Source organism: Phascolarctos cinereus, unplaced genomic scaffold, assembly GCF_003287225.1.
Source record: "Phascolarctos cinereus isolate Bilbo 61053 unplaced genomic scaffold, phaCin_HiC Scaffold_5;HRSCAF=322, whole genome shotgun sequence".
Classification (NCBI taxonomy): domain Eukaryota; kingdom Metazoa; phylum Chordata; class Mammalia; order Diprotodontia; family Phascolarctidae; genus Phascolarctos; species Phascolarctos cinereus.
In genome coordinates, this window is record NW_027555958.1 from 293,153,140 (window position 1) to 293,170,690 (window position 17,551).

At 35.0% G+C, this 17,551-nt stretch overlaps 1 protein-coding gene across 1 annotated transcript in view; it reads left to right on the forward strand.

Annotated features, from left to right (window-relative positions):
- NSF (N-ethylmaleimide sensitive factor, vesicle fusing ATPase) overlaps window positions 1–17,551 on the forward strand; it is a 203,698-nt gene that overhangs the window by 42,094 nt on the left and 144,053 nt on the right. The window contains exons 5-7 of the mRNA XM_020997492.1: window positions 6,297–6,463; window positions 9,524–9,631; window positions 10,091–10,166. Of these exons, the coding sequence (XP_020853151.1) occupies window positions 6,297–6,463; window positions 9,524–9,631; window positions 10,091–10,166 (351 nt within the window). The remainder of the gene's footprint in view (window positions 1–6,296; window positions 6,464–9,523; window positions 9,632–10,090; window positions 10,167–17,551) is intronic.

A 17,551-nucleotide genomic window follows, 5' to 3' on the forward strand; every position in this document is an offset into this window, starting at 1 on the left:
TACTTTACAACTCAGTACATTCTTGTTTTTCCACAGCCCCTTCAACTTTGACTGTCTGTTTTTTATCCTAGTTGCCAATGTGTATTGTGTAAAGTGAAACCCCAAGGTTGTTTTAATTTGTATTTCTCTTACTGTTAGTGAATTGGAGCATGTTTACACATGGTGGGGTTTTTTGGGAAACTATATTCTTTAAAAGAATGTAAGCTCCTTGAGAGCTAGGACTGTTGTATTTTTAGTGAGTGTGTGTGTATCTCTGGCACATAGTAGACACTTAATAAATGCTTATTTGATCTGACCAATTTGAGAGAAATAGCTCAATGTTATATATTTGTGTTAGATCTCTATATTTTGGATACAGTAGGGATAGGAACTGGATTGATCTGTGATTTCATTAGCATATGGAACTCCCAGAAGAGGAGACTCCTACCAATGCAAGTCTACATTTTCTCTGAAGCTCATAGTCTTAGATGGCGGCCTAGAAGACTGAGACTGAATAATTTCTTCAGAGTCACACATCTAGTAGTAAACTCAGAGCTTCCTGCTTCCAAAGCAAGCTCTTTATCCACTCTACCACATTGGATAGACTTTTATTGGTGATATTTCATACAAATATATTTTCCTATTCTAAAGTTTCCCTTCTAATTCTTCCTTCATTGATGTTATCTGTGTAAAAGCATCTTAATTTTATGTAATCAAAACAATGTATTTTATCTTTTATGATATTCTATCCTCTTTTTAAGGATAGTTAAGAATTTTCCTTCTAGTTATACTTGTGAGAAGTGCCTATTCTTATTTTCTTCCAGTTTTTTTAAAATAATGTTACCTTTTATATTTAGGTCACTTATTGTGGAGGTAGAAACCTAATTTCTGACAAACTACTTTACAGTTTTCCTAGAATTTATTGTTAAAAAGAGAGTCCTTTCCAGAGCAATTTATATTTTTGAGTTTTCAAACATTGGCCTACAGTTTAACGTTTTGTTTTTTCTTAAAGAGTAAAATTATACGACAACCTCTGATTTGGAGAAGACTAAGTAATCACAGAGATTTAGAACTAATTGGATAACAACAACCTGTAAAAGAAAAACAACTCTGAAGACTTAGCTTTGATCAATGCAGTCACCAGCCATGAATTCCGAGGACTGATGATAAAACTTGTATAAGAGAGGTGATGGATTCAGGGTGTAGAAAGAGACACATTTTCAAACATGACTAAAGTGGGAATTTGTTTTGCTTGACTAGGCATATTTATTAGAAGGGTTTGGTTTTTTCCTTTTCTCTCTCAATTTGCAGAGAAAAGTGGTCAGAGAAGGGAACAAAGTTGCCAAAATGAGAGAGAGATGGAGATAGAGAGAAGAGAGAGGCATTGAATGTATAGGAGATGATAGAAGGGAGGCAGTATAGATGAACAGGAAGTATAGACAAGCAGAACAGCTTTATAAGCTACTTGTGGAATTCCTTCTACATTTAAAAGAAAAAGCAAGCTGCACATAATGGAGATGCACTGTTTCATGTAAACCTCTTTTTCTTTTCTGCTTTATATGTAGAATAAACATTTTTATTTGGTGTTTTAAGTTCAGAATAAAACATTTTAAAAAGTTTTCTTGCCTATTGGATCACATCTGTTTTTCTTGTAGAAGGAGGACAGGGATTGGACTAAAATTTGCTGGGGAGGTACATTAGGAATAAGTTGATGGAAGAAGGTTTCACATAAAGGTTTCCTGTAGTCATACTTCGTTCAGATAGAATAGTAGCAGAAACAGTGTCAAGTTCCTTAGAATAGGGAGATTTAATGTCAGAGTGAAAAGCGAGAAGATCTGAGGTGGTCTTATGAAAGCAAGTATAGAGATAAAAGATAAAAACACAAGTATTAGTAATAATTACTAAGAAAATATTCATGTATCATTTTTAAAATATAAAATAAATATATATAGATATATAAATTTAAATATTTAAAAGCACAGGAAAAGTAACTTTTAGTAAAGTTTTTTTTGAGGGGGGTTATAAAGACATATGGAAATTCTTAGAGGGGAGGGTATATGGTATATTGTAGAGAGGACTTCTACTTACATTGTGTGACCTCTGGAAAAATCACTTAATCTCTTTGGGGCGTTAGTTTCCAGATCTGTTTATAATAAATGCTTGTTAAATTGAATGCAAAATGAGGGGCTGTGCTAGAGGATGTTTAAGGTCCTTTCCAGTTCAACTCTGATCCTATAGCCAGGATACCTGGGTTCTAGACCTGGTTTTGTCACTAATTTGCTCTGTGGCATTAAATAAACCATTTAACCTCCTTGGTGTCCTCATCTGTAAAATGTGCATATTGGCTTAGGCCTATAGGGCCCCTTCCAGTTCTAAAAATCAGATTTCACAAATCTGGCTTATCGTTTGAGCAGAGAGCTACTATTTTGAAGTAAGTGAAAGTGTATTTTGCTAGTTTCCTCTGATAAGTGTCACACTACTTAAACCTGATGGCAGTATGCGTATATTTTAAAAGAGACAAATACCCAAACTCTTGAGTGCCGAAATTGCAAAACAGACTTTGATTCAACAGATTTGTGATTATAGATATCTAGGAGGGATATTTGGCAGATTGAGTGCCGTGAAAGAACAAAAGAATGAGTGAGTCTAGAGAAGCAAGAAGAGCTTTGCTTGGAGTAAGATAGACTGTAACAATCAGTCAGTGAACAAACCTTGATTTTTAGTGCCTGATATGGGCCCAGTACTGTACTGAATGCTAGGGATACAAGTACAAAGACTGAAATAACTCCTACTTTTAAGGAGCTTTCATTCTAATGTGGGAGAAAACAAGGACATATGTAAATATATGTAGGATAAATAAAAAGTGGATAAATGCAAATACATGCAAAAGAGTTAAATACAAGGTAGTTTGGGAGAAAGGGCACCAACATTTGGGTGATGGGGAAAGATTTCATGCACAAAATGGTGCTTGAGTGGAATCTCAAAGGAAGAGAATATGAAGTAGAGGTAGAGAGTGCATTCCAAGCATGTACAAAAAGGCCTGGAGATGGGAGATTGAGTGTTGTATGAGGAACAGAAAGAAGGCCAGTTTGGCTGGATTGAAGGGCACAAGAGGGAAAGCAGTCTTCACTAAGGCTGGAGAGAGAGGTTGGGGCCAGTTTGTCTCTTACCACAACTCCAACTTTAATGCTCTTTCCATTATTTCCTCTTAGAAAGATGGGAAAATGTCCTTCAAAGTAACTCATATAAAATGGTTGTGTCACATTTAGGAAGAATAACTTAATATATAGGCTTTTCCAACTTTTTTAAAAATGAAGAGCAGTAAATGCTGATGTTATTAAAAATTAATACTTAATTTTATTAAAAAGTAATGTGTGCTAATCAAATTAATTTTGTTATCGAGAATCTTTTTTTAGTTCTTGTTTTGTCTCATTCTGACAGTCATTTGCCATTTAGTTCTCATTAATTCTCTTTTATTAACCTTGTTTTATTCTTGATAATTGTTTAATGTTGGTAGAGGACTGTAATTTTTAGATCCAATGGGCTAGAACATTGTTCTTAATTATTAATGGTGCTTCAAAGCTTGATGTCTTAGTTTGAATTTGGGAACTTAGTTAAAATTGAAATGTTTAATTTGATGTCTCATTTCTGCTTGCTGATTCTTTGCTATTTGCCTTTGTAGTGTGCAATTCTAAATGCCTATCCTATGTAAATGCTGTTGTCATGAATTAGCAGACACTTTTGTTTTGATTTATAGGATGTGAATATCTGAATAATAATTTGTTGACTAAGTGACTGAATCACCAACATAGTTTGTTTTAAGTACAAAATAGAATTAATTAACTAGAAGCTCAGTAGATATGTAAAATCCTTCTTTTCCTTTAAAGCCCAACTTAGATGTTACCTCCTGCATGTAGCCTTTCCTGATGATCCTATGCCCTACCATTAGCTGAAAGTGTTCTCTCACTCCTCAAATTTTTCTGTCATATTGTCTGATTCCCTTCCTCTCACCCCTCATACCCTGCCTTGTACTTTTACTTCTTATGCACAATCATATTCTCCCTCCTTCCTCCCCCTCAACCCTTGTAAAATGTAAGCTGCTTGAGGGCAGAGGCTGTACCATGTTTTATTTTGTATGCCTGATGCCTAGCATAATGCTTTTTACATAAGTAGTAGGTGCTTAATGTCTGCTAAATGAACAAATGTATTTTTAAGCAGCAGTATATTACCTGAAAGATCTTAAAATACCAAAAAAAAATTATTAAGTGCCTATTATGTGAAGTGTGCTGTTAGGCACTGGGGAGAATCTCTTCTAGGCCCTATGCTAGAGTAAGGCTTCCTAACTTTTCTTGTGTCATGGACTCCTTTGTCAGTCTCTCAAGACAGTGGAGCTCTTCTCAGAATAAGGTTTTTAAATGTATAAAATACACAGAATTACAAAGAAAACCAATTATGTTAAAATATAGTTATAAAATATATCAAACCCCGGGTTAAAAACTCCTGCTCTAGAACTTACAATCCAATAGGAAGAATGGGACATGTACCTAGCAAATACAAATTAGAATATGTCAAGTGCCAAGGACAGGTCAAAGTGTCAGGACAAATTCATTGAAAGGAAAGAAGCAAAGGAAGGCCTCCTGGTGAAGGGTATGGCTGTCCTGGACTCTGAAACAAAGGGAAAGAAAGGTTTCAACAAGCAGAGTTGTAGGAGAAATCTATTCCAGGAATGGGCATACAAAAGGTTCACAGATGGGAGAGGGTAAGATGAGATTGGGAAACAGTAGGCAACCTGACTGGAGTACAAAGTATGTGAGAAGAAATGCTGTGAAATTAGGCTATAAATTCAGATTGACTGCCGGCTTGTTATTTTATTTGTTAGGTAGTATAGCACTCCTGAAGGTTTTTTGAGTAGGAGAGTGATATGACCAGACCTGTGCATTAGGAAAATTATTTTGGTAGTGATTGCAAAAGATAAATTAGAATGGAGAAAAATTGGAGGCAGAGAAAAGACAGCAGTGGTAGTTTACGTGAACAGGATAACTCCTGAACCAGGATGGTGATAATGGAAATGGAAAAAGGAGGACAAATAGGCCTGTTGCAAAGGTATAAAAATAGGCTTGGCAATCATTTGTAAATGGGCGATGAGAGAGAAGGAAAAGCCAAGAATAACTCAAAGCTTTCAAGCCTAGGTGATTGGAAGAATGGAAATGCCGTAAATGAAAATTAGGAAGAGGGGCAGGTTTAAGAACTAAATTGGTGTTTAGTTTGAAGCTTGTTAAATTTGAGGTATCAGTTGGACATTCAAATGGAAATATACAAAAAGCAGATGGATTGGACCTTAGGGGACAGGTCTGTCCTGGAGGTTTAAAAAACAAAACATTGGTAGTCATCAGAGGCTAGGTATGTGATAATTGAAGCATGAGAATTGGTGTGATACATTTGATGTGGGTTATGTATCTTTTAGGAAATCATTGTAGTGACTTAGTAATCTTTTTTATTGCAAATGATATGAAAACAAGTTTTAACCCTAGAACAATTTTGGTTTAAAAAATATTTACTGTGATAATTTTTGGATTTCTGGAATCATATTATGACAACTTAATTGCAAAATGGAATAAGTACTAATTAGCACTAGAATCAGCTTAGAGTTCTAGGATATGACTTGGATGGGGAATTGTTTTAAATGCAGCTTTATATGTACTATTGTTATTTTATCTCTACCTTTAAGGTGGAAAACGTGTTTTTTTTTTTTTTGGTGAGGGAGGAGAATAACTCTATGGTACCAAGCATATGATGTACCAAGCATGTAGAATATGCTCAGTAAATATTTTTAAGTGATAGAACTTTAAATCCAGTTCACATTCCTTAGTGAAAGCATTTCCTTTTAAAACAGTAGCCTTTTTGGTTTGTGGACTCGTTTCTTTGGGCAAAAGAGCTTGCCAAACATTTATTTCATCATTTCTCCTTGCCTCTGGAAGGAAAACAGCCTGCCCAGTTACAGTACTTTTTGACTCATGCTATTTTGAAGTATAAGAGTGAGGGCAGAGACAGTGTTGTTTGGGCTGAGATCGCTTTACTGGAATTGGGGTAAGGAATAGAAGGAAACCTGTGCATTACATTTGTGATCTCTAATATCTAGGAAAGGAATCCCCTGGTGGAACTTTATATTATCTCCATTCCCCTTTATTATCATTGATAATTCGGGGTAGATAATTGAGATTTCCATTGTGATGTGCATATGATATGAATATTTTTAGTTACTTGAAGTATGTTGTCTTTGGTGTCACTATAATAAAATGCCTCTTGTTTTTTTCTAGTTTCCTTATATTCATTTGACAAGACCAAACAGTGTATTGGTACAATGACCATCGAGATTGATTTCCTACAGAAAAAAAGCATTGATTCCAATCCTTATGACACTGACAAGATGGCAGCAGAATTTATCCAACAGTTCAACAATCAAGCTTTCTCAGTGGGACAGCAGGTATTTGTTTCTTTCTCTTTATCCCCATCACTTCACTGATAACCTAATTCCTGATCTTAATCTAGTCATATTAGATAATTCATTTTATTTCATTGGACTAATGGACATAGCAGGTTGGAGAAAGTAAGAATGGAAGAAAGATCAGGAAATAGGTTTATAGGGATGGTAGGTGTTTTCTCCCTTTATCATGGATAGCCTTTTCCCTTTCCTCAAATGTCGATACACTTTATCCTGTTTCATACACCATATGCCCATTTTATTTCCTTCTTTACCTTGAAATACCTCCTCTTTGGTACCATGCCTAGGACATCTACTCTAGTTTACCTAAGAGGCTTCCTTTAGAATGTCATTTGTTAGAGTCTCCCTTTTGTGAACTTCAGCCATTATAATTAGCAATTTAATTAAATTAAATTTCCTTAACTGTAGACCTCATTGGAGGAAAATATTTGCATGCTGGTAAAATGTGGTATTTACAAAGTGTAGATGTGTTTTATATAGTGTTGACTGTATTAATAAAGACTTAAACATAAGTATATACACGTACATATACACATTTGTATACATATGTGCATATAGGCATCTATGAGTATACATATTTTTGTGAATCTATGTTTGTGTTTTTGTTATGTGTATTGTATACTATTTTTGTTTTGTTGGACCTGGTCATCTCTATAGTCAAGATTGCCCTTTTCCTTGTGGTCTTGAGATAAACTATCTAAAATACTTTGCAAATCATAAAGCCCCATACAAATGACAGTTAATTTTCATCATTTATTATTATCATTGTTATTTAGAGTTGACTTTAGAAAGGAAGAGCACAGTGCTGGATGCTAGGGAGTCATATTCCAGACCGGCATCACTCACTGACAGACATGTGCTGGAGCTGTTGGATAAATCTTGTTGTATTTACTTTTAGCATTGATAGCCAAGTAAAGACCGTTAAGTGCTATGAAAGGACACATTTTGATGGATACCAGCTGGTGGATGCAAAGCATTCCTTCTTGATAAAGTAGAGACAGTTAACCTCACTCAGTAAAAATTGTTCATATTACAACTTGTTTTTTAAAAAATAGTTTTAAATTTTTATTATTTATTTTTTAGCAGTTTTTTATTTTGAGTTCCAAATTATGTCTCTCTCCTACCTCCTCCCCCACATACTAAGAACGCAAGCAATATGATATCATTATACATGCAAAATCATGCAAAACATATTTCCATATTAATCATATTTCAAAAAAGCAAGAAAAACAAAGTGAGAAAATTGTATTTCAATTTTTACTCAGAGTTCATCAATTCTCTCTCTGAAGGTGGATTGCATTTTTTTTTTATCATTAAGTCCTTTGGAATTATCTTGGATTATTGTATTGATCAAAGTAGCCAAGTCTTTTGCAGTTTATTGTCATTACAGCATTTCTATTACTGGGCACAATGATCTCTTGGTTCTTCTCACTTCATGTTATATCAGTTCATGTAGGTCCTGCCATGTTTTTCTGAAACTACCCCCTTTGTCATTTCCCACAGCACATTAGTTCTCCATCACAATCATATGTCACAGCTTGTTCAGCCATTTCTCTATTGATGGACATCCCCTTGATTTCCAATTATTTGCACCACAAAAAGAACTGCTATAAATATTTTTGTACAAATAGATCCTTTTCCTTTTTCCTTGATCTCTTTGAGATACAGACCTAGTAGTGGTGTTGCTGGTATATGCACAGTTTTATAGCCCTTTGGGCATAATTCCAAACTGTTCTCCAGAATGATTGGACCAGTTTACTACTCCACTCGTTACACACTTCATTAGTGTACCTATTTTTCCCTAATCCCCTCCAGCATTTGTCATTTCTGATAGTCGTGCAGTAGTACCTCAGACTTGTTTGAATTTGCTTTTCTCTAATCACTAGTTATTTAGAGCAGTTTTTTATATGATTGTAGATGGTTTTGATTTCTTCTTCTGGAAACTGCCTGTTTTTATTCTTTGACCATTTATGACTTGGGGAATGGCTCTTATATTTATAAATTTGACTCAGTTTTATACTCAATATATATTTGAGAAATGAGGCCTTTATCAAAGAAATTTGCTGTAAAATTTTTTGATATTACTTCATTTTTGCAAAATGTAGTTTCTTTGATTATCTCTTTTAATTGGGTCTCTTTTACAAATTGTTTTGAAATTCAAATGTAGAACAGCTTAGAAAACAAATGGTTTAGAAAACAAAAGCCAAACTGATAAAAAGACTAATTAAAACAACTAAAACACTACAGTTTCACTTACCTGGTCTGATGTTTTCTTACTACAACAACAGTATCAGAAATCGTGTCCTTTAACTGGCTCCATTGTTCTGGATGTAAAAAATACCTTTTCTACCAGGTTTCATTTCACTGTCCTCATTCATCCATTATTCTCCAATGTCACTTAGACCTATTCCTGGAAATTACATATTTCATTTTACCAGTCTGGAGCATATGGTCATCTCTGTTGCTGTCTTGTTTGGTAGAAACTGCTGCTTCAGAACGTTCTTCTGCCTTTTGCTTCTTTGGGGATTTTTCCAGAGGAACACTTTTTCTTTTTAACCTTTTTGTGACTTTTATTGTCAGAATAACTGTCAGATGAGTGATTTGGACATCACTGTTCCTGTGGCCACACATTTTGCTGTTTGCTAGGGAGTTGACACCGTAATCATAATCTTGAAGACAAGCAATTATAATTACTGGTTTATTTAAATCTGTGGAAAGGAGATCTCTTCTAGGAAAATAAAATGGAAGAAATATCTTCCCATTCACCATCACTCCTAGCATTTATCCTCCTTTTGGAGTGTTGGTGAGTCTGGGATGAAAGATATAAATGTGTATATGAGTTTTCTTCAGTGTTGTTCAGCCACCATTCTTTTGTTTGAAATATTTGTTCTGCTGTTTGTAAGTAGCATAGAAAAGTGATAAAGCTGGTGGCCAGTTGTTGAATTGCCTCTGGGACAAATTTGCATTTTAGAGAGTGGAGGCTGATATAGAGAATGCTCTTGCTACACTCTAACTTTTCTCCCTTTCCTCTTTCCTACAAAGCTTGTGTTTAGCTTCAATGAGAAGCTTTTTGGTTTGTTAGTGAAGGATATTGAGGCCATGGACCCCAGCATCCTGAAGGGAGAACCTGCTACAGGGAAAAGACAGAAGGTATGGATCACATCAAATAGTTCAACTATAAATAAAATGATTTGAACGTAAATGTTAAAAATTAACTTTCCTAAGTTCTGTTTTACATGGTCATTCTTTCCCATGTCAAACACAGTGGGAGGAAGAGTTGATCTTTGTAGCTAGCGCTTCTCAATTTTCAGACATACTATTTTTGGTATTGATAAATATGCTGTTAAACCTGGGTATTTGTTTTAGTCTTCCTAGAATATAAATAACATTTAAAAAAATTAAGGACAGCATTCTGTTTTATCTTACTTCAAAAGATATGACACCAAGAATAAAGGATAGAAGCTGATTATGAGATATGTAACTAAGTCATTTACTTTGTGTAACTTCCCCTCCCCATCTTATTTTTATCTGATACTTTGTCTTAGGCAAGGCAATCTAGCAACCAGTTGCACAATGTTAGATTATAATTATTTGTTCATCTTCCTGCAGATTGAAGTCGGTCTGGTTGTTGGAAATAGTCAAGTTGCATTTGAGAAAGCAGATAATTCTTCTCTCAATCTTATTGGTAAGAATTATAGTGTTTTGAAAGGTGATATCTTGAATGGACTTTGACTTTATCCTAAAATGTCACTAAGTATGGGCTTAAGATCTAATCTGATAATTTAAATGAATAAACAAGTGTAGTCCCTTTGCAAGAAAGCCAGTCTGTGGGAATGATTAATTCAGAAAATGATCTCTTTATTATTTGAAAGGGCCAGGACATGGAGAAATCACAAAATGTAAAAGGAAAAAGTCAGGCTTTTTCGAGGATGAGTGTAGGGGCATACATATTTTTTTCTTATAGATACACTTGTTAATTTTTTATATTTATACACAGTAAGATATATTATAAACACACATACATGTGTGTGTACATATACACACATATGTACAGCCCTAGTTTAAAATTCGTAGTTAAATGAATTGGTGATTAGAAAAGCATGTGGCCAATAGCTGATGGATCTATAAAATTAAGGTTTTAAAGAGGAGTCTCAGGGAAATCTTTTCAACCAGTGAATCTTGCCACAGCTAGTAACAGTAGTCTAGCAATATGGAATCTGCTGTTACCTGTAACTAACTTTATTATAATGAGAAACTACCAGATTCAATAGTAATAAATCTAACCAATCATATCTTGCACTACATGTTTTGCAGGTTGTGCTTTTTTTTTTTGGCTTAAGTAGTGTCGGAAAACAGTGGAGATGGTTCTTGTACCTTCTCAACATAAATCTGTATTTCTTTCAAATTATATGAAAAGACATTGGAAAAAACTTATAAGATGCTCAGTCTTATACCAAGTTTTTGCTACTTTTGTTTATTGTTTCTGTATCTTGACTTATTTTGACAAGGAATATTTGTTTTATTGGGAAATCATTCCATTAAATAGTTATTCTACCAAATCTTTTATTCCATTCTTAAATAGGATTTTTATTTAGTCACAGAGCCAGAAATACTTCTATTTAATTCATGTCCAATTTTATAATGTGTGTATATTGGAAAGTGTGATTTGCAGAAATTTGCTTTAAAACCACCATTTCAAAAGTTCCAGCTCAATGTTTGCTGTGTTCATGAGACATAGTTTGATATAGTGAAAAGAATATGGAATTTAGAATCAGGCAGCCTGGGTTCATAGGAGCCTGGGCTCCATTGCTTTCTGGCTGTGGGACCCTGGGTGAGTCACTTCAAGTTTGAACATCAGTTTCTTCATTTCTAAAAATGAGAATGATAACACCTTCGCTATCCATTGCACAGCGTTTTTGTGAGAAAGGTGCTTTGTAAACCTTAATGCACTTTATACATATGAGGTGTTATTTTTATTCAAAGTGTCAAGCTCACAATAATAGGTGATGTAAGGAAGAAAGTTTCTACCCTCAGAGAATGTATAATTTATTAGTTGTGGAAGAAGATATACAGCTGAAAAAGGCAACATTATAATTAAGTGTGAAAAGGTGTGATTAAAAATAAATTCAAAAGAGGTATATGTTCTTTTATAAGCACAGTAAGTCACATTTTTATAATGAGGTAGGCAGTGTAAGTAGTATTATATAGCTGAGGAAAATGTGACTCGGACATATGAACCAGTTTGTAGAATGTCACACAGATAAGCAGGAGTAGGACTTGGGATTTGAACTCCGATCTCCAGAACCCTTTCCACTGCATTTTACTGCTTCCTGGTATGCTTCCTGTATTTTTGCATTTATTATTGAGTTCAATTCACTTCAGTATACATTGATTCAGAGCTTACTACAGGCATGGCATGGTACCAAGTGCTTGGGGATACAAGGAAAAATGGAAAGTCTCTGCTTTCAAAGAACTTACATTCTGCTGGAGTTATTGGGAATACACTGATTGTATGGGGGTGGTGGGCTGGTGATTTAAAAAAAAATTTATGACACATATACATTGTTCTGGAGAAGGTACAATAATTTTCTTCTCCTTCCCATTTTGTTTTCTAATAAATTAGGTGCAGAAATAGCTCTTTCATGGTATTAATTAATATTTGAAAATATTAAATAATGCTTTGAAATGTTATGACATCAAATATTTGAGCACAGCTCCCACCAGAGCAGACTAGATTCAGGGGCCCAAAATAGCTGTGTTGAAGGGCCACCATGGAGAAGGGGGCTTAGACCAGTTCTCTTTGGCCCTGGAGGATAGAACCTGAAGCTCTGAAGAGGACAATTTAAGTTTAATGTCAGGGGAAACCTCTTAACAATTCAGATTATCCAAAACTAGCAGGGGCTGCCTGGTGAGGTGGGGAGAGGGCTCCTTGAAGCCTCCTTGGGGATTTCTCAGAGGCTGGAGGACCACTGGTCAGGGGATTCCTTTCGTGTACCAGTTGGGCCGGGGGGCTGCCGAAGTCCTTTGCAGCTTTCAGATCATCATTCTTTGGTCTGTGACCAAAGGGCAGGGAAGAACAGTTTCCTAATTCATGAATCAGGAGTTGGTATATATTTCTTTTTTGAACAATAATAATTTAGTAACTTAAGAAAGTCTCTGTGCCATTTTAACTGTCAATTCAGAAAAACTGACCTGGGGTCCCTAGAGTAAATATGAAACTGTAGAAATCCAAATACATTTTCATTTGCTTGGGAAAACCAGAGATTTTAGTGAAAGCCAAATATTTAAAACAAATGATTAGTTTTCACAGTGTGTTGAGGACTCTGTGAATAGATATTTTCCTGTCTCTTGAGTTATCTCTGACACATCAGAAAAATCTAATTAATAATACTAACAATGATAATTCCAGATATTGTATCTAGAAATGAAATAGATTAGAAAAAACACTAATTTCTCAAATGAGTTTGAAAATGAGATACTGAGACTGACATGTTGAAAAGTCCTTTTTGAGTTTTATGGCATGAATCCAACTAATAGATGAATGATAGCAAACAGGGTAATTCCAAAAAAGCTGGCATTTGCTTCAAGTATCCTGAATGAATGTGTTCTGCAATATTTGACAGAAAGAATAAAAACATTCTAGGATCTGCACACAGCATTGTATGCAGTGGCCATTGTTATGGTCAGAAATATAACAGGGAAGTTGGAGTTATTGAGGGATAAACCCCCACACCCCCTACTATGTCTCAGATACCTTTAGGACAGAAGAAACTTGAGAGAACTTTTGGAGATCTTTGGAAAGAGTGAAAAATTACATTAATATCTAGTTGCTACTGTAGTAGAAAACTTGGATGCCATGTTGCCCAAATAAGGCAACGAAAAAGAAGCATGTAGAACAGAATTAGGAAAACAAAAAGTTTATCAGAAACTCTAGATTCCCTTAATTAGCCATTAAAAAAGTTCAAAGCTAAGGCAATACAAGGAGTCAAAACAGAGCAAAGAACTAAATAAATAATTGAACATTAATCAAAAACTTTACTACAGGTGCTTGAGAAGCAAAGAAATCAGAGGAGAGAGAGAAAACCTCCAAAGAAGGAAGATGTGGAAAATGTCTGGTTCTTTATATAATCATAAGAAATCCAATACACCGAAAAAGCATGTTGGACCAAATCAAAAACAGTTTAATATAATGAACTTAGCACAGTCCCTGGCACATAGTAGTAAGCACTAATAAATACTTGTTGGCTGACTGAACAATAGAACAGTTATATTAAAAGAGTCAAAATTGAATTTGCATTTTTCTGTAAAACTGGGAAGCAGCAGGTTGAAGAAGAGCTATATTTGCTGGCTCAAATGCTTCACATTAATTCTGGTGAGGCATTTTGCCAGTTTCCTTTCAGACACAAGACTGATCCTACCTTTCTCAACAGAAGGCAGCACATATCAAAAAGATGGAATCATCAGTGGCCCTCTAACTATAGGCCAATTAATGTACTTCGAACAAAGCTCTCTTTGATTTTATTTTTTAAAAAGTCTGTACATATTTACAAGAAATATGTCAGCCGAAGAACAAAAACTGTATGCCAGAAAGTTTCAGGGGTATGAAGGACTGCTTATTATCAGTAGTGAATAAAGCTCCTTAAGTGTGGTTAACATCTCTACTGTCATGAATCATTATCCCAAAGCCTTTAATGAAGTCTCGTACTCATCAATATTCATGTACTGCAAATAAATAAAATAGACCCAAGTATAATGATAATGCCAGGATATTTGATGTCTACAAGGAAAACTTTTCTCAAGCATTACTACCACCATGGTAATTTCAAGAACAATTGATATAAATGTATAAATATAAATGTAACATTTTTTAGGAGCACAGTTTAAACCCATTATGGTTCCTTAAAATGTATTATTGTTATCTCCTAAATTGAATTGAATACAAGTTCCAAATTAAACTCCATGCAAAACATCTTATTAATTATTTGATATACATAGATGATAATAAGCTATATTACTCTGCCCTAAAAACCCCACCAGACCCCAAAACATGAAAACTCCTTCATCTCATAGAATCTTTTCCCAAAGATATTGAAATTTTATTTGGATCTGATATGTGTAAAATTCTTGATGTGTGTCAAGGAGAGATAAATTGATGACTTCTAGCTTGAAGCTGGAAGTCAAATGGAACCAATGAATGAAGACAGCATTTAAAAATATTTCAGTCTACAGGTGAAGCCTGTTAAGTTGATCAGGGAGAAAGCTGGGGATGCCTTTATCAAATGACTTTATGAAATCCTGAGCTGAAAGCTAAGTGGGAACAGCATGTTTAAAGGAATTTGAACCTTCCTTCATTCTGTTCCTCTTTTTCTCACAGTCTTTTCGTTTACTATCTTTAACCAAGTCCTAGATTCCCACTTTTCCCTTCTAATGATTCTGCATCCCTTTCTATTTTCTTCACTACTGGTTATGCCTTCACCACCATCATCACCTGCCAAACACAGTGGTCCTGGAGTGAGAGTTGGAATACTTAGTCATTTCAAGACTCTGCCTTGCCATCGCAACTTCTGTTCTTTTGAAGATCACTCTGTTAAAATTTTCCACCTAATCAAGATCTTATTGGCTGTTGCATATAGCCCCTTAGCTCATCCTCTGTCTGTTCTCAAGGGGATCACCCACTGGCTTTCTGTCTTCCTCCCCTTCCCAACTCCTGCTCTTCTACTAAGGGCTTTAACATCCATATCAATGCTCTCTCAAACTCTCTAAACCTTCCTTTTTCAGTCTCTCAGACTCTTTAAATTCCATGAACTGCTCCTTCACTCTACCTCAGTCACACTGAGGTAGGGATGGTCCTAGACCAGCTTTCACCAGTACTCACAAGCACTCTCCTTCCTTAATCCAGAACTCTGATATGCCTCTGTCTGACCATAACCTACTGTCATTCTCTCTCTTCCTGTGCTTCACTCCTCCTGAAACTGCTTTGCCTTGTAACCCCTCAGGGCTTTTTCAGGCTATCATGCCCGCTCTGACTTTACTTTCCTTCCTTTTCCATTGACCGTCTAGGTAACCAATTAGTTCTATATTGCTACTGTAGAATCCTTCACCTCATTGTCTCATTCCTGGATTACTCCAACCACTTCCTCCCTCTGCTACTATATGCTGAACGGAGTTAGAGGAAGTAACATAACTGCTGCCTAGGAACATTCTATATTCATTTTATCCAATGGAATTTAGGTCTTCCTGACTCCAGGCTCAGCGGTCTATCCACTGCACTATCTAGCTGCCTCCAAAATTTTATAGAAAAACTTTTCAAACAAGAAGGCATTACTTCACTGAGCAATAGTAAAGGCTAATGATAAGTACACATCATTAAATTTGTTGAATATAATTATTATTTGCTTTTGGACAGAGTCTGTGAAATGGCTAACGTCCACAAGTAGAGTCAGAGTCCCTCGGTGGGTGATAGCAACTCAGTTAACAGTGTGAGGATGAAAAAGTAGAAAATGTAAGGGTTTATGATGGCATTTCAGGACCAGGTGTTAGTACCTTGCGTAACAAGAACTGGTACCTAAAATTAAACCTCAGAATCTCCCCGTCTTTCATGTACTGACAGATGGCAAATTACCATTTTGCTGCTATCGACCTAAAAATATCTTGAAGAAATCGATCAATAAACTGCCTGGGAACCAGAGCATTATCACAGACCTAGCTGTTGCTCACAATCACCCAGACATCCCATCAATCTATAAAAACTTCAGCACAGTGTTTTTAATAGATTTAGCTATAACAAATACTCTTTCTGCCTATCCACATGAAATAACAAACTTCTAAAATATAGAGACTTATAAGAGAATATGAAAATCATGTGGAAAGAAGATGAGGTATAATTCAGTTGGCTACTGGAATTATAGCAAAGATTTTCTCAGTGAACTTCCAGAGTATAAGCTTACCTCCTAAGATTTTATTCAGTTACAGAATGCAGTTATTTTTATACCTGTGCATTAGTCTATAGAACATTAAATATAAAAAAATAATAGGATAGCATCCTATCCTAGGATTGTTTCTATCCAACCACCATTGAAAAAGTTAAGAATAAGTTGTTAATAATAATAATAATAATAATAATAATAGTAATACACAATTTCTCAGACTTTCTCTTGTGATTTAAATAAATATGCTAAGAAATGGAAACTTGTGTTTTCACAGTTCAAATTTATGTGAAATCTAATTTGCTTTCCTTAGAAGCATTATTATGTCTCCCCTTGAAATGAAGGCTCTATTTTTCTTTACAATATGACTGATGTGAAAATATGTTTAATAGGAATGTATATGTAGAGCCCGTATCAGATTGCACACCATGTTGGGGAGAGAGGTGGGGAGGAAGGGGAAAAAAATTTAAAACATAAAAGCTTGTGGAGGTAAATGTTGAAAACTAAAAATAAATTAATAAAAAGAAAGAAATGAAGGCTCTATATGTGAATTGTGAAATATCTAGGTACACATGACATCACTCTTGTAGGATGAGAAAGTATTAATAAATTGCATTGTGCTTCCATATCCTTGCCTCTAGGCAGGTTTCACCTAAATACTCAAAGAGATGAGTGTTTATCTTGTTCTTAATAGCATCTAACTGTGAAGGTCTTTAAAGCATATGTTTCATTCTGGAAGCTAATTTTGTTCAGCGTTATGTTTCTTTTATTTTGGTGACTTTAACAGATGTCACCAGAATGCAAAAAGTATAATTGTTTTTTGGTTTTCCCTATAAATAAAGCATATGACTCATTCTGGATGAAGCAAAGATATTTCAAAAGTGTTTAATAACTGAAGCAGATTAGTGAAAATTGCATCAGTACTACCTTATCTCTGGTTTTAGAGAGATATGTCATGGGCTAATGTAGAAAGAATAGCTTACTTGTTATATAACCTGTCATAAAAGTCATCGTTATTGTGTAATTATGTGACATCCACTAGCCCCATGTTTTAAAATAGCAATAGGCATTATTTCTATAAGACCAAACCAGCAAATCACAAATGCAAATGCCATTTGATTCTTGGTGTAGGGTATGTTGCCCT